This window comes from Vombatus ursinus, unplaced genomic scaffold (assembly GCF_900497805.2).
Source record: "Vombatus ursinus unplaced genomic scaffold, bare-nosed wombat genome assembly UNPS02010548.1, whole genome shotgun sequence".
Lineage (NCBI taxonomy): Eukaryota > Metazoa > Chordata > Mammalia > Diprotodontia > Vombatidae > Vombatus > Vombatus ursinus.
The window spans coordinates 5749737-5771772 of record NW_020950326.1 but is presented as its reverse complement, the minus strand read 5'-3'; the positions used below and the strand labels follow the sequence as shown (position 1 = coordinate 5771772).

Here is a 22036-nt window from a genome sequence, read left to right as displayed (position 1 = left end):
TTATTTTTTACTTTAAAATGCATTTTATGATGTTTTTCATCAACAGTTCTCTCCAAGGTCACTAATGACCACTCTGTTGATAAATTCAATGACTTTGCCAGTATCTTTATCCATGTGACCTCTTGGTAGTATTGGGCACTGTTGGTCTCTCCTTCCTTCTTGATATGTTGTCTTGCATCCATCACATTGTCCTTCTAGGCCTTCCTACTGACTCTTTATGTTCGTTGTTTCCATTTCTGGCTTCATATCTTTCATTAAAACTTTCTTTTTTATTATTAAATTAATCATTAGTAAGTAAGCATTTCAATATAAAAAAAAAGGAAGAGGTTTGTATAAGAAACTGAATTACTGTTCTGTAGTTTGTTTTTTAAGCAGCATATATATTAAATTTAACAAGGTAGTAGTAAAACTGCCCTTTTTGTTTGTGTCTACCCCTTCTGCATTTTTTTGTTTACTGTGCATTGAAATATATATGTCTGTGATGGCAAGGATGCTCAAGATAAAAACCCAGAAATAGAGAATGACTCCAAAACAACCGTAAGCAAAGCTTCAAGAAAAAACACAGCTTTGGCCGAAGTTCAAGTAGCATTCTTGGAAGAGATGAAGGAAGGGTTTAGAAAAAAGAGTTAAAAATGTTTATTTAAAGAAATCTGTCCAGATCTTTTAGAACTGTAGGGCAAAGTGGAAATGGAAAGAATTCTATTGCCTCCTGAAACAAACCTAAAATAAAAATTGCCAGGGGTATTATAGCCAAAATCCAGAGCTTCCAGGTCAAAGAAAAAATACTTCAAGCAGTTAGACAGAATTCCAGAACCAAAGAACCACAGTCAAGATCACACACAATTTAGCAGCTACCAATATAAAGGAGTAGAAAACTTGGAATGTGATATTCCAGAAGGCAAAGAACAAAAACTGAGTATGATCTATAATACTGCGTGGGAAGAAAATGGATTTTTAATGAATTGGAGGTTCAGGCATTGCTAATGAAAAGAACAGAGCTGCATAGAAACTCTGAAGTTCAAACATGGGAGTGAAGAGAAACATAAACTGGTTTAAAAAAAAAAAACCCCAAAACAATCAGCAGTGATGAAAGACTAAAAGTAGGATAAACTGCTTACATTCTGATATAGGATGATGATAATTGTGTCCTTTCTGAACCCTGGCATCATCATGGGTCATAACCAGAGTCTTAATTAGACAAGGCTTTAGAGTGATTCTAATCTTAAGAGAAGAATGGGAAGAGAGGGGAAGAAGAATACACTAGAGGTGAGAGAGAAGTAAAGGAAAGTTAGGGAAAATTATCTCACATAATCAGGGTACACAAGTGCATATCCGTACAGAGAGAAGGAAGTGGGGAGCAGCTGACATTTAAATCTCATTCTCATCTGAAAAGGGAGAAGGGGGATTTGGAGGGAGGATGAATCAGATGAGGAAACAGTCCTGAGTAAAACAGACTCTGAGGATGTACAGAAAATATTTATAGCTCTTTTTGAGGTGGCAAAGATTGAAAATCTTAGGGATTGCCCGTAAATTGGGGAATAAATAAGTTATAGTGTATAAATGTGATGGAATATATTATCCTGTAAGAAATGAAGTGGATGGGACTGAATTGTGGGCAGCTGTGGCGGTTTCCAGACTTCTCAACCCCTGAACGCCAAAGACAACTTAGAAGGTAAGTGGGAAAAGTCTGTGACTGTGATGAGAGAGGAGCACAGGGTCCCAGCTGCAAGTCTCGAGTGTGGCCCGGGGCCGCAGCTTTTTCCTGAGCTTCCGGCCCACAGACTGAGGGGGAATCGAGGGGCTGATCAGAGGGGGATTGCAGGGATCTCTTTGCCAGTGCTGAGGCAGGAATCTCTTGCTTTACCTGTGCTTGGATCTGGGTCACAGTTCTGAGGGGAGATCCTGGGGCAAAGAGGAATGCTGGTGTGGTGGAGCTTGTTGTGGTGGTGGAGAGAAAACACCTTGCACCTTATCATAGCACCTTGGAAGAACTGAAAATTTACAGGTCCCTGGAAGTACCTGGAAGAAAACAGCTGTACAAACCCTGAAGCTTGGGACAGTACACTCTTCACATTGGAAGCAGACTTTTACCTTAACAAAGAGTTTAAAACTCAAGTAATTGGCCGGGATCATGAATAAGCAGCGCAAAAAGAGTCAGACTATATTATCTTACTTTGGTGACAAAGAAGATCAAAACCAGAGGAAGACAACAAAGCCAAAGCTCCTACATCCAAAGCCTCCAAGAAGAATATGAATCAGTCCCAGCTTGGAAGAGCTCAAAAGGGATTTTGAGAAGAGTAAGAGAAGTAGAGGAAAATGAGAGTGATGCAAGAAAATCATGAGAAACAAGTCAACAGCTTGCTAAAGGAGACCCAAAAAAATACTGAAGAAAATAACACCTTAAAAAATAGCCTAACCCAAATGGCAGAAGAGGTCCAAAAAGCCAATGAGAAGAAGAATGCCCTAAAAAGCAAAATTGGCCAAATGGAAAAGGAAGTCCAAAAGATTACTGAAGAAAATACTTCCTTAAAAATTAGAATAGAGCAATTGGAAGCTAGTGACTTTATGAGAAATCAAGACCCTGTAAAACAAATCCAAAAGAATGAAAAATTAGAAAACAATGTGAAATATCTCATTGGAAAAACAACTGACCTGGAAAATAGATCCAGGAGAGATCATTTAAAAATTATTGGACTATCTGAAAGCCATGATCAAAAAAAGAGCCTAGACATCATCTTTCAAGAAATTATCGAGGAAAACTGCCCTGATATTTTAGAAACAGAGGACAAAATAGAAATTGAAAGAATCCACCGATCTCCTCCTGAAAGAGATCCCCAAAGGAAAACTCCTAGGAATATTGTAGCCAAATTCCAGAGTTCCCAGGTCAAGGAGAAAATATTATAAGCATCCAGAAAAAAACAATTCAAATATTGTGGAAGCACAATCAGGATAACACAAGATTTAGTAGCTTCTACATTAAGGGACCAGAGGGCATGAAATATAGTATTTCAGAGGGCAAAGGAGATAGGATTACAACCAAGAATTACCTACCCAGCAAAACTGAGTATAATCCTTCAGAGTAAAAAATGGTCATTCAGTGAAATAGAGGACTTTCAAGCATTCTTGATGAAAAGACCAGAGCTGAATAGAAAATTTGACTTTCAAATACAAGACTCAAATGGAACATGAAGGGGTAAACAGGAAAGAGAAAGCATAAGAGACTTATTAAGGTTGAACTGTTTACATTCCTGCATGGAAAGATGATATTTGTAACTCTGAGACCTTTGTCAGTATTAGGGTAGTTTGAGGGGAAAAATTATATGTACGTATATATAGATATAGATAGATAGAGGGCACAGGGTGAGTTAAAAATAAAGGGGTCATATCTGGGGAATAAAATTAAGGGGTGAGAGAGTAATATACTAGGAGAAGGAGAAAGGGAGAGGTAGAATGGGGTAAATTATCCCACACAAAAAGAAAAAAAACAAAAGAAAAGGCTTTTACAGTGGAGGGGGAACGGGGGAAGGTGAGAGGGGAATGAGTGATTCTTATTCTCATAGGATTTGACTTAAGGAGGGAACAACATACACACTCAATTGGGTGTGGAAATCTGTCTTACCCTACAGGAAAATGGAGGGGGGGGAAGGGGTCAAGAGAGTAGGGGGATGATAGAGAGGAGGGCAGATTGGGAAAGGGAGTAATCAGAAGCAAATACTTCTGAGGAGGGACAGGGTCAAAAGAAAGAATAGAATAAATGGGTGGGTGGGATAAGATTAAGAGAAATAGAGTTAGTTTTTCACAGCATGTCTGCTATGGAAGTGTTTTGCATAACTGCACATATGTAACCTATGTTTAGTTGCTTGCCTTATCAATGAGGGTGGGTGGGGAGGGAGGAAGGGAGAAAATTTGAAACCCGGAGTTTTAAAAACACATGTTTAAAAAAAATGTTTTCACATGCAACTGGTAAATAAGAAATATAGGAAGTAGAGTACAGAAATCCATCCTGCCCTACAGGAAAATTGAAGGGGAAGGGGATAAGAGAAGTGGGGAGAGAGAGAAGGGAAGGCAGACTAGCTAGGGGAAGGGGTATTTAGAATGCATGACATCTTGGGGTGGGGGGAGGGGTGAGATGGGGTGAAAATTTGGAACTCAAAATCTTGTGGAAGTAAATGTTGAAAACAAAAAAAATAAATAAAAATTACCATTAAAAAAAAAAAAGAAATAAAGTGGATGATTTCAGAGGAGCCTGGTGAGAGTTGTATGTACTGATTCACAGTGAAGTGAACAGTCCAGGAGAATAGTTTGTACAACAACAATATGATAAAGAAAAAAAAATTGAGAATATTAGGACTTCTAATAATGACCAACCATGATTCAGAAGACTAATGATGAATTTGCTACCCACTTCCTAATAGACAGGTGAAAGACCCAGTGTGGAGAAGGGATTTTACATACACATATATGCATGAGTGTGTGTGTGTGGGTGTGTGTGTGTGTATATATATATATATATTTTTTTTTTGGAAGTGGCCAATGTGGAAATTTGTTTTGCTTGATTACATGTTTGCTTGACTATTAAAAGTTTTATTTTTCTTCTTGTTTTCTCATTTCTTTGCAGTGGGGGGTGGGAGGAGCAGCTAATATTAAAAAATAAAATTAAAAAGAAATCAATATCTATTTCCCTAATTTTTATTGTACTTAGGCAATATTTTTTATGTTTCTGAGCAGGAAAAACATTGCTGCTTTGATTTAACTATAATGGAATTGCATGGGGGGGTATCAAGGTAGTCAGATGGGTTGGTGTAAGGTGACATGAAACTGTATTGATATATCGCAAAGTAGAGGTTAGTACTTTTTAGTGTATCTGAAGCCTTATGGAGATTAGAATGGTTCTTTATAATATTTGTATTTGGCATTTAAGAAGTAAAATGGTAGTAATGCACTTTTCTTTCCTTTTAAAATTAAAAAAAAATTTTCAGTTCCATATTTTCTCCCTCTCTGCACTCCCCCACCTATTGAGAAGGTAAGAAATATTATACATATTATACATATGAAGTCATGTAAAACATATTTCCAGTTTTTTCATATGATTATTGATAGCTTTGATTTCTTCTTCTGAAAACTGCCTGTTCATATCCTTTGACCATTTATTAATTCGGGAATGGCTCTTATTTTTATAAATTTGGCTCAGCTTTCTATGTATTTGAGAAATGAGACCTTTATCAGAGAAACTTGTTGTAAAAATTTCCCCCTAGTTTCTTACTTTCCTTCTAATTTTGGCTGTATTGGTTTTGTTTGTGCAGACATTTTTAATTTTAATGCAATCAAAATTTTCCATTTTACTTTCCATGATCTTCACTATCCTTCTTTCCCCATGTTCCCCTAATTTGCTTACATCACTTATTATGTCTAAATGACGTATCCATTTTGACTTTATCTTGATATGTAGTGTGAGATTTTGGTCTATGCCAGACTGCTTTCTAGTTTTCCCAGCAGTTTTTGTTGAATAGTGAATTCTTGTCCCAAAAGTTTGGATCTTTGGGTTCATCAAACACTAGATTACTGTGACCATTTACTTCTTTATATTCTACTGATCAACCATTCTATTTCTTTTTCCATACTAGATTGTTTTGATGATTACCACTTGTATATAGTTTGGCATCTGGTACTGCTAGGCTGCCTTCCTTTCCTTTTTTTTTTTTTTTAATTGATTCCCTTGATTTTCTTGACCTTTTATTCCTCCAGGTGAATTTTGTTGTTATTTTTTTTCCTACCTCTACAAAACAATTCTTTGATAGTTTGATTGGTATGGCACTGAATAAGTAAATTAATTTTTATAGTATTGTAATTTTTATTATATTGTCTTAGCCTACCCATAAGCCATTAATATTTCTCCAATTGTTAAGATCTGTATTTGTGGGAAGAATATTGTAATTGTGTTCATATAATTCCTTTGTGTGTTTTGGCAGGTAAACTCCTAAGCATTTTATACTGTCTGCAGTTTTTTAAAATGGAATTTCTCTTTCTTTCTCTTCCTGCTGGGTTTTGTTGATAATATATAGAAAAGCTGATGATTCTTGTAGGTTTATTTTATATCCTGCAACTTTGTTAGAATTGTTAATTGTTTTGATTAGTTTTTCAGTTGATTCTAGTAATGCTCAACAGTGTACTCAGTTGATTTTTTTTTTTTGTTTCTGTGGTGAAACAGATATTTTGAATCACTTGTGTTTATGTCATGCTTTTAAAATCCTTAAAACTTGTGCTGAAATTGGAGGTGTTTGCTACTCCTGTACTTCAAAGGTTGAAAAATAAGAAAAAGCAGTGTTGTTCATTTATCTCTTACTCTAAAGGAAAATGTACAGAATTGGGTTAAAGTAGTGGTATATTTCACATAATAAAAATATGTGATCCAACAGAGCCTTATAAAATGCTTTCATAGATCTGGAATTCTAAAAATTGAAAAAGTTACTTTTTCTTACACAGGGTATCAAATTTTAAAATAAACCTGGCATTTTTCTGATTGCTCTTTCTCAGTTCTACTTGCCTTTTATAGAAAAGGCGCAAGCATACAGATTTCTCAATTTTTAAACTTGCCAAAAATAAAAATCCATTGTAATAATTTATAAGACTTTATTCTTCTTTCAGATAAAATGAAGATTATTCATCAGGCGCACAAATCAAAGGTATGTTTGGTAACATATGTACATGTATGCTTGAGATTTATTATTTATTTGTGATACTGATCACATTAGTATAAGAATGGTTTTCTATTTTCTTAACTTCTTTGGAGCTATTCTTTTGGAAAACATTAACCTGGAGAGCAATTTGGAATTATGCCCAAAGGGCAACCCATATTGTGCCTACCCTTTGATCCAGCAATTACCACTACTAAGTCTCTATCCCAGAGAGAACATAAAAAAATGTAAATGGACCTACATGTACAGAAATATTTATAGCAGCTCTTTTTGTGGTGGCAAAAAGTTGGAAATTGAGGGGATGCTCATTAATTGGGGAGTGTTTGAACAAGCTGTAGTATGTAAATATGATGGTATACTACTGTGCAATATGAAATGATGAGCAGGCAGATTTCAGAAAAACCTGGAAAGACTTACATGAACTGAGGCAAAGTGAAATGAGCAGAGCCAGGAGACCATTGTACACGGTAATAGCAACATTGTGTAATGATAACTCTGAATGACTTAGCTTTTCTCAGCAATATGATGATCCAAGACAATCATAAAGGACTTATGATGAAACAATGCTGTCCATATCCAGAGAAAGAGCTAAGGGACTCTGAATGTGGATCGAAGCATACTATTTTCACTTTCTTATGTTTTTATGTGTTTTTTTTCCTTTTGGTCTATTTCTTCTTTCACAACATGACTAATATGGAAATACTAACAGTGGTTCTGATATGCACACATTTATGTATATAATATATACACATACACATACACATACACACTCACATAGAACAAATACATACAACAGAGTCCCAAAATTCATGTCGTTCAGATTATTTGCAAAGAAAACTTCTTACTATCTCCTTGGCCACTCATTAACCCATATGCCAAGGATGGAGAACCGGTGGCCTCGAAGCCACATGTGGCCTTCTAGGTCTTTGGGTGCAGCCTTTTGACTGAGTCCAAGTTTTACAGAACAAATCCTTTTATTAAAGGGAAGAAGGGTGAAGTTTGGATTCAGTCAAAGGGCTGAACTTGAGAACCTAGAAGGTCACATGTGACCTTGAGGCTGCAGGTTCCCCACCTCTGTTCTACGGACTTGTGATTTCTTACCAGAGAGACTGGACTAGGCAGGTAAAAGTAATATGCTTGCAGTGACCTAAATATTGTCCAGATTGTGTAGAGGGTGAGCATAGTGACTTTTATTATTGGGAAGAAACCTTTTTGAACCAGTAACAACAGCAATCTTTTGCTTTTCTCTAAGGGCTCACACACACACACACACACACACACACACACACACTCTATTTACAAGCCTAGTATGTTATACTTATTGGCTTACTTGGTATCTAAATAGTCTAGTGTGTTAATAAAACAAAGGTTAAGAGTTTGATCCTTGTATAAGCTAAGCACTTTTGTTTTATTCTCTGGTCACAGACCATATTCCTAAACCTAACCAGCCCTCTAGCCAATGTGTGCCAGTTATTTTAAGGATGATCCACTAAGAATTTGCGTAAATCAGAATATCCTTTAGCACTACTAGAAAAACAGCAGCATGATCTAGTGTTATCTTTGTGTATAAGGGACATCCTACATGTAGACAATGTGAAACCTTGCCTTTCTGGCACCTAGAATTCTCAAGGAACTGGCAATATAGGGACTTAGAAAGAAATGATCAGCAGAAGATAATTTGTCTCATTTATGCCTATAACTGCAAAAATACAGCCTGGTTTTTAACAGTCTAGCAGTAGTATCCTTAAAGTCCACAGGATGGAGCACTTTTATGAAGCAGGAAGGTGGGTTGACATGGTTATATTGAAACTGAAATAAAATAAGAGAATATTTTTAATGCTATTAGAAGTCATTATGATAAATAAAATTTCCATCATCTCTATCTTTAAGGCAAAATAACCTCATAAGAAGAGATTGCTTCAACCTTTGATTAAAAAGTTAACATAGGAGACACAGACATGTTACATAAGGAGTTATGTATTCTATAACACTTTTAATTGAAGAGTCAAGTGATAAGAAATCAAACTTATATTTGGGGATTTAAAAATTAAGTCCCAGGTCAGATCCTGGGTTCAGTAAAACACCAAACCCAATGTCCTAAGACATCTGCATCAATGTCATCATGAAATAGTTATCATGATGATGCTTTAATGTGGCCTGGAGGTGGGACCTTGGGTTTTCAAAGTTTATGCCTGGGGAATGTTAACGCTGGCAGATACTCGTAAGATAGAAAGTCTTTAAATGCAGGCTTGATGATGGACTCTTATTCCTTTTTCCTGAGGACCACCCTAGCTAAGTTTGGTGAGGCTCTTCACGGTGCTGATGAAGACTGATAAATGTTGTCAGTCACAATTAGTCTTGAAGACTGTCCATTAAATCAAAGCGGAAGAAAGAATACATAAACTAATGAAATCACAGGTTGTTGAATTACTAAATTATGTTGACATATATTGTCATCAAGAAATTGATTTTAGTTCTATATAGTTTCCATAGTTAGAAAATTATGTAATATGTTGTTGAATCCTAACGTTTTTTGATGAAGACTATTCTATTATATACGAATATAGTCCCAATAAAAAGGTCTTGGTGTTTTTAGGGTTTTGGTCCAGAGCTTTGTTTTTATTGGTATTGGAAATTCCCAGCAAGCAGCATCTTCCAATACACTAGTCTTAGAGAATTTCCTAGGAGAACTGAAAAGTTACATGACCTGCCCAGGGCTCTGCAGCCAGCACCTGTCAGAGAGACAGTAATTAAATCCAGATATTCCTGACTCCAAGGGTGGCTGTCTATTCATTATTTCATGCTGCTTTTCTTATAGGCATAATCTTCAGAAATCTAGAAACTCAGTCATCTAGAGCCTGTTATTTTCAATTATGCCCAAGAGTATTCCCTAGAAAGTATGTATGCAAACTAATAAATGTTTGCTGACACACTGTGGCTAACTGTTCAGCTGGTGATGTAGAAAGAAAATGTAAGGCAGACCTAGGTTCAAGTTCTGCCTAAGTTCCTTTCTACCTTCTTTGGCAATTCACTTAACTTCTTTAGTCTCTAGTTACCTTATCTATGAATTGAAAGTATTAGACTAGTTGATCTTACATTCTATAATTCTGATCTGTAAACTCTTGGTTTACTAATTATTCTGGGTACCTAATTTTTATTGATAACTGGCCAAAACTTTATATGTTAGCTGTTTTGTTAGAAATCTTTCAAAAATGTATTACATATGTCCCTGCATTCTTGAAGTATGCAGACCATAATTTAAACTAGCTTGGGGTTGTAATTATGAAAATCAATGGGGGGGCTAATTTCCCATTGTTTTTTGGGAAAATGAGTTTTGAGTTTCAAAAGGGCTGGGTCGGCGGCAGGGTTTCACAGCATATAGTAGCAGGGAGGGAAGGTATAGGTAATTCTTTCAAGGTAGAGAGCACTGGAAGAGGGGAGTCTGTGATTAGGGCAACTTTACCCATTACACATAGTAGATGTTTGTAAATTGGACATTTTTAGATATGAACTAGTGAACTGCAGAATAAAACCTTGATTAATTAGAACCCACTGACCCTCAATTAAGAAATATTTTTTTCTGCATTAAAGAAACTCTTATCAGAGACTGATTCAAGCAGCTAAGCTTTCAGGCTATGTCTTAGCCTTATGGAAACTATTCTATTATACATAAATTAACCACCTATGAAAAGGTCTTGGTGTTTGTAGGGTTTTGGCCTAGAGCAGAGATGGGGAACCTGTGGCCCTCTGGGTCCTCAAATACGGCCCTTTGACTGAATTCAGTTCCCCATCCCTGCTCTAGAGCTTTGTTTTCATTGGTATTGGGAATTCCCAGCAAGGAACATCTTCCAATGCAGTAGTTTTAGAGAACTGCCTGAGGGAACGGAAGGGTTACATGACTGACCCAGGGTCTTCCTATGCTTTCAACATTGACATATACTGTCAAGTACAGACCTCATCAGGGAGGGAGAAATGTTTCAATCAAAAGTAGAATAATAAGCCTTAAAAAACAATCCTATCAGTTAATTTAATAAAATATTAACAAATTAATAGAGAGACATTGTATTGTGTTGGATTCACGTCCTACTTCTGATCTAGCATCTATGTGTCTCTGAACGAGAACTTTAATCACTCGGTGCACCCAGATAACTCTTCTAAGTTTTAAGTGAGTTGATGATCAGCATTGATAGAAAAAGCTTTAATGCCAGGAATTTTCTTTATCAATGAAATCAGTTAAAGAAAAGTCTTGATGAAGTGCTTCTTATGTATTTAGCACTGTGTTAGGCATGATGGCAGATATGAAAGAAGTGAAACACATGGTCTCTGTTTTCCACACAGCTAAAATCCAGTGAGGGATGAAAGACACATGAAGCAATCAGATAACAATTAAATGCTAAACTATGGAACTGACTGAGTTCAGAAGGAACACGATAGAAGAGAGAGATCATGATGGGAAAGAGTTATATGAAGACGGAGGACTTGAGCTGGGCTTTGAAGGCTGGAAAGTTTTTAGATAAGTGGATAGGACATTCTGAGCAGTGGGAAACAGCATAGGTAAAGGCATGGAAATAGGAATAAAGGTTCCATTCCTATGCAACTCGCTTAATTAGTTAAAAGTTTGAATTATAACCAAAAGAAATTCAATTTGATTACTTTCTAGTAAATGTAATTGGAATTAGATTATTAGGTTAAAAAGTGTTGCCCAGTGAGGAGGCAGTGGAGAATATGCTGGATTTGGTATCAGAGGACTTGGGTTCGAATCTCACCTTTGATACTACCTATGTGTCGTTGGACAAATCACTGTATCTCCTTGGGCCTTAGTTTCTTGCTTTGTACAGTGAAAAGGTTGAACTAGATGGACTCTAAAGCACCTTCCTACTCTACATCTGTCATCTTATGATCCTATAAATAACCTGCTTTGATGAAGAGAATGGATTTGTCTTGAGCATATCTACTGATGGGAAATTCATTGCTTAATAAGTAAGTCGAATGAAGGAATGAGTTAATTCTTCTATAACACATAAGGTCTCCATTTTTTCTGTAAAATAAGTGAAATTTTCCCCATGTTTATGTTTAGCCCTTCCTTTCTAGACAACAGAGATTCTGTCTGAATTATCATAAGGTACTAATTAATAGAGTCTGTGTTAATGAAGTTCTACCATGTTGGTAAATGTCATTTCACAAAAGTACGTGAAATTAAACTTCTCATTGAAATATCTCCAAATACTTTTTAGTTTAGTCACGTTTTTAGACCCAACATGAATAGTTGGGTCTTTTCTCATACATTTCCTTTATTCTAGTTATTGTACTCTAAAATAATCTGACTCAGTTTGAGAGTCCTAGAATCCATTATGGAATATAGAGCCTTAGAAATGCTGCTAAAATTAATGTCCTTTTTTTCATTTTTTCCTTTATAGACTAATGAGCTTGTGTTGAGTTTAGAAGATGATGACAGACTCTTGTTAAAAGAAGACTGGACTATGAAAGCAGCTGGAGTTGGTAAGAGTGCATTTATATTGCCTGAAGGTGGTACTCACTTTGCTTGCCTCTTTATGCTGATGACTGGATGATTATATTTGGATAGCTTGCTGAAAAGTAAATGCTATCCCTGATGCTCTTTACATTCTCTGATAATTATTCAGGGAAGCAAGAGAGAGATGATGTACATTCAGATCATTGGACTGAGGGCAACAGGTATCTGCTCTCCAAATGTTCAGAATGCAAATTGTGTTTTTCAGAAAGTATGCTCAGAATTTTGTGGAAGGTAATTTTAAGTGATTGACAGGTTATTAGTACCATGTCTACTTATTCTTATCAGTAACATTTAAACTGATGTTTTGGATAGAAATTTAAGTAACCAAGCTAGTGTGGAGTAATAAAATGAGATTGTTTGTTTAATATGAACCGTGGTTTCTGATGGTCATTCAAGTCATTGCAGGCTGCTGAAATAATAGAATTTAAGTTTAGAATTTAGTGTGTGTCGCTTAAAAATGACCCGATTTTTTTCATTTTTCATTGGGAATGTTCATGTTCAATAGAAATACTACTGGGAAATTTGTAGATGTGACATGGTTTGTGACCATTAGATGTCACTGCAATTCTATTTATCCGTGGACCTGAAAAATCGTCTGATAACAGAACAACCCAAGACTTGAAGAGACAGCTGGATACTATTAAATTTTTGCCACGTGATCTCTTTTTTAGCAATGGAAGTGACTGCCGTTGATATAGAGTGTTTACTTTATAATCTCTTAGATGTTTTCATTGCATAGTACTTGGGTTTTGCTTGTAGCAGGAAGTCTGAAGTGCAGTTGAAGGCACGTTGGCGCTGGAGTCAGAGGACCTGGTTTCTGATGCTTAAGTGACTTGACCTTGGGCGTGTCATTTATCCTGAGTTTCCTCATCTGTAAAATAAAGGGATTGCACTCGATGGCTTCTGAGGTACCTTCCCGCTTTAGATCTGGGATCCTTGGATCCTTTTAGAGAGGTTTATTAACAGTTTATTTGATTTTTGATACATTTTTTATTGATATCTTTTGTCTTTATGAGACAATTATCTCTGGAGGAAAAAAACCCTTCACTGCCCTCCAGATTGAACTCCCTCCAACCGCCTTGTGAGAAAGAAGAACAATTAGGGGCAGCTAGGTGGCGCAGTGGATAGAGTACCGGCCCTGGTATTCGGGAGGACCCGAGTTCAAATCTGGCCTCAGACACATGACACTTACTGGCTGTGTGACCCTGGGCAAGTCACTTAACCCCCATTGCCAAAAAAAAAGAACAATTATAGCAAAAACGTCCAGTATCATCACTGAATTCTGCTGAGAAGGGAAAATGTATCATTCAGTCGGTCAACAAGCCTGGATTAAGTGCCTCCTACATTCCAGGCACTGGGAACAAGCAAAAGGAGCCCTATTGTTAAGGAGTTTGCATTCTAGTGAGAGAGACAATCATATGAGATCGGTATGGTGTCTGTGAAAGGCTTCATGATCAGTCCCCTGGACTTTCACTGATATTTTAAATACTTTTGAGCTCAGCTTCCTCTTAAAGGTGTTCTCCTCATTTGCGTTATTGTCATCACCGGGTATCTTCTCCTAGTTCCGCTTATTTGATTCTGGAGAAGTTCCCACAGATCTGCCAGTACTTCTCTGAATTCCTCATATTCACCACTTTTTACCACCTGGTCATATTCAACTAAAGTCATATGCCATGTTTTAAATTTTTTTCCTTTTTTGGGGGGAATTTAAGAAACGTTGGTACATTGAACATTTCAATAAGCAAAGAAAGAGAGGAAAGATTTTAGGTGAACTAAACTTCTGTTACATAGTTTTTAAGTTGTATAATTGCCCTGCTTCTCTGTGTCCCCTTCTGAACTTCCTCCTTCCTTCTGTGTATTCTTAGAATGTTTCATTGTTACTCTTTTCTTTCCTTTCTTTTTGTTTGCTTTTTGCATGGCTCTCATTATGCACCAACCTTTCCCTGTCTCAAAATAGAAGTACCTTAGTGGTGTGTTGGCAAATGTTTAACAACTGGCTCTCTGGGAAAAAATATAGACATGACACACTTTTAAGTTAATCTGTATTAAAATTTTCACTTTATGAAATCTAGACAGTCAGCAGTACAACAGTACTGACTTGTAGTGTTTGCCTATTTCCAAGATGAAGATGTTCACCCTGAAAACTTAACCCCTGGCTTCCATAGGAGCTGACCCCAGCATGCCTCTGCCTATACCCAGTAAGGGGAGTCAAGCAAAGTCAGTTCCTTGCACCTGCTCTGTCTATAAATGTTGGCCCCCTTCTGTACCTGTGTACTTCACCTCTGTGCCAGGACGTGGTGAACTTTATCGTCAGTCTTCTCCAGCCATGATTGGTCCATCGTATCGTTCAGAGTTCTGAAGAGTCGTTCAAAATTGTTTCCTTTTATAATATTGAGATCCTTCTGTGAGTTGTTCTTTTGGTTCTGTTCACTTGAACCTGCTAAAATGGTTCTTAAATGTCTTCTTAGGTTTCTCTGAATCCATCATGTTTGTCACTCCATATACAATAGTATAACTTTACGTTCATGTGCTATGATTTGTTCAGCCGTTCTCCACTTGATGCTACCTAATTTGTTTTCAGTCTCAGCTACGGTACAAAGTGCTGCCATAAATATTTTTGTACAGTATTTTTTGTATATTAGAGCAGTTAAGTGGTGCAGTATGTGATGGAGTGTTGAATTTAGGCAAAGGAAGACCTGAGTTTGAATCCTGTCTCAAATAACCTACTAGTTTTGTGATTCTGGGCAAGTCTTTTAACCCCGCTCAGCCTCAGTTTCCTGGAGGATACCCACAGTTAGTGAAGGTGGGGGAGAGAAGGGAAAGGAAACAAGCATTTATTAAGCTCCTACTGTGTTCCAGGCCCTTGCCAAGTGCTTTATACACAACAACCTTGAGAGGTAGGTGCTATTATTATCCCCATTTTACAGCTGAGGAAACTGAGGCAGATAGCGGTTAAGTGACTTGCCCAGGGTAACACAGCTAGTAACTCTCTGAGTCTGGATTTGAATTCAGTCTTCCTGACAGCAGGTCCAGTGAGTGCTCCTACCTGCCTCTATATAGTTTCCTCATCTGTAAAATGGAGATAATAATAGAACTTGCCTTACAGAGTTGTTGTAAAGATGAAATTAGGTAATGTATGTAAAGCCTTTTGCAAACCTTCAAATGCCATACAAATGCTGGCGTTTATTACAAGTGGGCTCTTTCTCTGTCTTTGACAGACTCTTTGGGGGGGGGGGGTGCGGTATAAACTTCGTAGTGGTATCATTGAGTAAAGGAGAGTATAGCTCACACTGCTTTCCAGGACAGCTGTCTCAGTTAACACCTCCACCACCAGCAGAGCATTGATGTGTCTATGTTATCCATTTTCCAGGCATTCTCCAACTGATGGTCACTCATTTTATTTCCAGTTCTTTGCTATCACAAAGAGTACTGTATTGATACTTTGGTATATCTTCAATCTTTGTATTTTTCTTGGACTTTTTTGTTGTATATATCCAATAGTGGAATTACTGGGTCTAAGGAATATGAAAGGTTTAGTTACTTTTCTTATATAATTCCAAAGTGATAGAAGGGCTGGCCCAACACAGCTCTGCCGGTAGTTTACTAGTGTGTCTTCCCATAACCTCTTCGACAATGAATGTTTTTTGTCATCTTTTCCAGTTTGTAGGGTGTAAGAGGTAAAACCTTAAGATGGTTTTAATTTGTGTTTTTCTTACTATTAATTATTTTTCTAATGGTCATTTATAGAATGAAATTTTTCTTTCAAAAACTTTCATACCCTTTGGCAATTTATTGGGCAGTGGCTTTTGGTGTTACATGTTTGTGTCATTTGTGTTCCCAGTGTATATTAGATCTAAGAATTTCACTGGTAATACTTGATGCCATTCCCCACCCCCTCTTTATATTTTAGGATTATAAGGATCATAGAATCATAGATTTAGAACTGGAAGGGACCCCACAGCTCACTATCTAACTCCCTCATTTTACAAATGAGGAAACTGAGGCCCAGAGAGGTTAAGGGACTTGCCTAAGGTCACACAAGTAATAAGTAGAAGAGTTAAGATAACCCAGGTCCTTCCCAGGTTCTTCCCCCTTCTATTCTATCTTCATTGATTCATTTGTGTGAAAGATTTTTTTATTTTAAGATTTTATGTGATCAGAATTGTCTATTTTGTCTTTTATGATCTCTTTTATCCCTTGTTTGCGTCAGAAGTTTCCCCCTTGCCTTCATTGTGAAAGGTGCCTCATCTTATTCTTAACTTGATCAATTATCACTTGGTCCACCCCTCCCCACTAGCTGTCGTCTTCTCTTTGGTGGCTAAACTCCTTGAGAAAGCTGTCTACAATGGTGCCTCTGTTCCTTTCCTCTCACTGTCTTCTTAACTCCCTGCAGTCTGGCTTCTGACCTCATTCAACTGAAATTGCTCTCTCCAGGGATCTCATAATTGCTAAATTTAATGGCTTTTTCTCAGCCTTCATCCCTCCTGATGTCGGTAGCATTTTATACTCTCAGTCACTCTATTCTTGATATTCTCTTCTCTGTAGATTTCTAAGACATTGTTCTGTCTTGGTTCTCCTTTCTGACCACTCCTCAGTCCTTTGCAGGTTTTCCAGGGCCCTATCCTGGGCTCTCTTCTTTTTTTTTTTCTCTTTACTGTTTTGCTTGGTAATCTCATTATCTCCCAAGGTGATTTTATCATCTCTATGCAGATAATTCTCAGATCTACTTACTAGCCTTAACTTCTCTCCTGACTTCCAGTCTCTCATCTCCAGCTGCCTATTGGACATTTCAAATGGTATGTCTAGTAGACATCTTCAAATAAGAACTCAATTATCTCCCCCCCTGCCCCTTAACCCTTCCTTTTCTGAACTTCTCTATTACATTTGAGGGTTCCACTATCCTCCCAGTCACCTTTTTGGTGTCACAATCTAAGTGTCACCCTCAAATCCAATTTCTTGCCAAATCCTATCAATTCTACCTTTGCAGCATTTCTCACATATGCCCCCTTCTCTCCTCTGGCACTGCCACTGCCCTGCTGTGGGCCTTAATTACCTCAAGCTTGGTGTATTACAGGAGCCTTCTGGTTGGCCTCCCTCATGTTCATTCTTTCACTCAGTTATCAAAGGGATCTTATTAAAGTGTTGATCTGACCCATGTCAACCCTGTACTCAGTAAAGTACAGGGGCTTCATTTTACCTCCAGGACCAAATATAAAATCCTGTGTTGGGCTTTTAAACCCCTTCATAATCTGTCCCCTTTTTACCTTTCCAGTCTTATACCTTACTCCCTTCCATGGACTACAGTTCATTGATGCTCTAGCCTCCTTGCTCTTCGACTCTGCATTTCCATGTCTGAAATGGGCTCTCTCCTCATCTCAGTCTCCTGTATTCAGCTATAATCCCACTTTGTGTAAAAAGCTTTTCCTGGTGAGGTGCAGCTAGGTGGCGCAGTGGGTAGAGCTCTGACCTTGGAGTCAGGAGGACCTGAGTTCAAATGTGGCCTCAGACACTTGATACTTACTAGCTGTGTGACCCTGGGCAAGTCACTTAACCCATTTGCTTAACCAAAAGAAAGCTTTTCCTGGTGCCCCTTAATGCTATTCTAAAATTACTCCAGTTTACCTCCAGTATTTCTTGTTTGTAAATAGTTTTTGCCTGTTTCTCTTCCATAAGAATGTGAGCTCCTTGAGAGTGGGACTATATTTTTTGCCTTTCTTTACATCCCTGGTTTCACAGGCATACAGCATTGTTTTATGACAGTGAAACATGGACAGTCCACCAGTGCTGTGCCAGGAAACTAAATCACTTCCATTTGAATTGTCTTAGAAAGATTCTGAAGATCACCTGGCAGGATAAGATGCCAGACACTGAGGTCCTTTCTCGAACTAAACTGCCAAGCATTCAAGCTCTGCTTCAGAGAGCACAACTCAGATGGGCTAGCTACGTTGTTCAAATGTAACACGTACACTTGCCAAAAAGACTATTTTATGGAGAACTCATGCATGGCAAGTGTTCACATGGTGGTCAGAAGAAGCAATATGAGGACACTCTCAAGGTCTCTCTTAAGAACTTTGGAATTGGGGCAGCTCGGTGGTGTAGTGGATAGAGCACTGGCCCTAGAGTCAGGAGGACCTGAGTTCGAATCCGGTCTCAGACACTTGACACTTACTAGCTGTGTGACCCTAGGCAAGTCACTTAACCCCATTACCTAAACAAAAAAAAAAAAAAAGAACTTTGGAATTGATTGTGTGACATAGGAAACACTGTCGCAGGACTGCTTAGCATGGCGTGCCCACATCAGAGGTTTGTTCTATGAGCGAAGCAGAATTGAAACAGCTCAAAGAAAACGCAGGCAGGATGCGCAGATTTAGAGAAACCACCCCAAATGTTCACACAGACTATTTGTGTCTGACCTGTGGTAAAACATTCCAAGCTCATGTTGGTCTGATCAGCCACAGTTGGACACACTGAAACTTGGCTCTAGCATAGTGGTGCCATTTTGGTCCTCTTGGAGAATGAAGGACAACAACCAATGTCCCTGGTGCTCAGCACAGTGGTTGGCATACAGCAAGCACTTAAAAAATGCTTTTTGGTTTATTATGTGAACTTTGACATTCTTGGTGTATTTTCATTTTGAGTTTATACTGGTGTATGGGTTAAGATGTTAGCCTAGATCTAATATTCGCCTATGTACTTCCTAGTTTTCCTAGCACTTCCTGTCAAAAAGGTAGTCCCCAGTAATTTCTGTTTTTGAGTTTATCATATACTAGGCTACTGTTTTCAGTGCTTCGGTTCCATCTGTTAGTGCTATGTCCTCTTCACGTGTACTTTTCCCTCATTTTTTCCTTGAGATTCTAGACCTTTTGCTGTTCAAATGAAATGTCACTGTTTTATTGAATATATATATACATGTACATACATACATTCATATGTGTGAGTATATATTTTTATATATAGGAGGGGAGTGAGTGAGAGGAAGGAAGAGACAGAGAGAGAGAGAGCCAAATCTGTCAATTAATTTAGACAGTGTAAAAATTGTACTATATTGTCGTGGCCCAACCATGTACAAGGGAATTCTCTTTAGTGATTTTTTTTTCTCTTTATTTTTTAAAAGAGTGTTTTGTAGTTGTATTTATATAACTATTTTGTAAGTTAACATGAAGATATTTTACATGTTTTGTAGTTATTTTTATAGACAGTTCTCATTGCTTCTTTTGGATTTTTATTAGTCCTATGTGGAACTGCTGATAATTTTCCTGTATTTATTTTGTATTCCACTGTCTTATTGTGAAACTGTTGATTGTCTCACTCAGTTTCTTTGCTGATTCTCTGGCATTTTCTGAGTAGACCATTATATCATTTGCAAATAGGGTTAATTTTGTCTCCTCTTTGCTTATGCTTATATCTTCAATTTTGTTCTCTTGTATTATTGGTATAGCTACCATTTCTAGAACTCTATTAATTCTAATGGAGGGCATCTTTACTCCTGTTTACACTGGGAAAGCTTCTAATGTTTCTGTATTGCAAACAATGCTCCCTCTTGGTTTTAAATATATACTTTTGATCATGTTAAAGAAAGGACCTTATGTGCCTTTGTTTTTTAAGGTTTTGAACACGGAAATTCTGTATTTTGTCAAAGCCCTTTTTTTGCATCTCTTGGAATAATCATATGGTTTTTGTTGTTTTTGTTCTTTATGTTTCAGAATTCTAATTATTTCCTCATGTCAAACCATTCTTCCATGTCTTCTTTTAGTTATGTATATGAGCTGTTAATTTTTAGGATAACAATTTGATGTTTGAAAAAATGTCTCAAAAATGTTATGGTTCTAATTAACTCAAACCACACGTACAGCGTAGCACTTTTCTATGGTAGAGATTATATATGTTGGATTTTTATTTTAAATTAACAGTGAATAAATGTAGTTTTTTCATTTTTATATAACTAGGAAAAAAGCATCCTAGGTAGGAAGAAATGAAGTGTAGGTGATGATGAGAAGCAGAGAATTCATATTATTTGAAGTATGGGTCTTTAAATCTTTATAATTCATGCAAGTCCCTTTGTATTACTCTTAGAGTTGAACAGGAAGGAGGGTTTTTTGGTTTGTTTTATTAATGCCTTTTATTTTTTATACTATAGACATTTCTTAATTTCTGGTATCTCTTTCACATAAAACAAGAAACACAACAACTGTGTCTGATATTGGAGGCAACATTTCATACATGTCAGCCCCCTCCTCTCTCCAAGGAAGATGGTGTGTTTCATAATTTGTCCTTGTGAACTAGGAGTAGACATTGCTGAGTTCAACTGCCTTTTAGGGTTATTTTCATTTACATTACTGTGGTCCATGTGTGTTGTGTGTAAGTAATGTATTTTACACACACACACACACACACACACACACACACACACACACACCCCATGGATCAGTTCATATAAGCTGCCTCATGTTTCTTAGAATGCCTCACATTCATCATTTCTCATGGTACAACAATATTCTGTTACATTCATGTAATACCATTGTTTAGCCCTTCCTTAATTGAAGCACACTTACTTTCTTTCCAGTGTTTTCCTACCACACACATGAAATACTTCTTGTGAATATTTTGATATATATGGGACTTTTCAGTCTGTCTTTTACCTCTTTGGGTAATATGTCCCATTATAGGATCATTGAGTCAGAGAGCATTACATACAGTTTTGTAGTTTTTTTGTATATTTCTAAATTGTTTTCCAGGATGACTGGACCAGTTCAAGTTCATCAACAGTACATTATTATGTTTATCTTACTGTAGTCCCTTTTTAGCACTGACCATTTCGAACTCTTATCATCTTTGTCAATTTGCTGGACATAAAATGGAGTCTCAGAGTTGTTTTAAGTTGTATTTTTCCTATTATTGATGATTTGAAACATTTTATGTGGTTGTTTGTAGTTCTTTATTGAAAATTATTCAATTTCTTTGTCCACTTATGTATTGGGGAAATGCTGTTAATAAAATATAATGAATTGGCACAAATATCTTGAGTATCAGACTAAAGCCCTCTGTTGTTGAGTGTTCTGAATGTATATGCATTAGCTTTTATGTAATAGTACTTTTCAAGAGCTCAGTAGTCACAGAGAAGAATGAAGACTTTGGGCTCTAAACTTTCTTTTGTCTAGTTAGGATTTGGAAGTCTTGGGATGGTGGTAGGTTCATTCCTATATGGCAATTTCTTCCCCTATGTGGTCTTTCCTTCTCTATTGCCCAGAGCATTGTTGTACTCTGGAGGTAAGGATGCTATTATACATGAGAAATAGAGATGATCCCTTGAGAATAGTAGAGAATACTGAGTGGGAACAGAGCTGTTAAAAAAAAAAATCCTTGAAGCTCATTATTTTAAAAAGTATTTGGGTTTTTTTTTTTTCCAGCCCCTTTTTTTCTTAAGTTAGGTGTATAAAAAAGGTTGAAAGAAAATTCTAAGTCATCAGTGCCCATTCCTTTTCCTGCTTGATCTTGGAGTAGAGTTGTCACTCTGTGTTTGACATCACAGCCAGTTGCCATGGAAATAATAGCAATGTTACAAATTTATCATTACGACTTTTCTGCAGAGTCTATGAAAGGCAAAAAAAAGCTGTGAGAAAGGAAAAAAAAACTTATTGAAGATTGACTTTCAGGGTAAAATTTTCTAATTTATACTTTGGCCTTTTATCTGCACTGAAGAGCCCAAGTGAATATTCTGTACTTGACGTCAGTAGTGTTTGCATGTAGATTGAGTATTTAAAACACACACACACACACACACACACACACACACACACACACACACACA

General features: G+C 37.1%; 1 protein-coding gene across 3 annotated transcripts in view; it reads left to right on the top strand.

The window, feature by feature from the left end:
* Positions 1–22036, top strand: part of CUNH2orf76 (chromosome unknown C2orf76 homolog) — a 59841-nt gene that overhangs the window by 33334 nt on the left and 4471 nt on the right. For 2 of the 3 annotated variants that reach the window (XM_027854719.1, XM_027854718.1), the window contains exons 4-5: positions 6646–6683; positions 12113–12194. In XM_027854719.1, coding sequence (XP_027710520.1) covers positions 6646–6683; positions 12113–12194 — 120 coding nt within the window. Of the gene's footprint in view, positions 1–4979; positions 5024–6645; positions 6684–12112; positions 12195–22036 lie in introns of those variants that run through there. The other variant, XM_027854720.1, reaches the window with a different exon arrangement.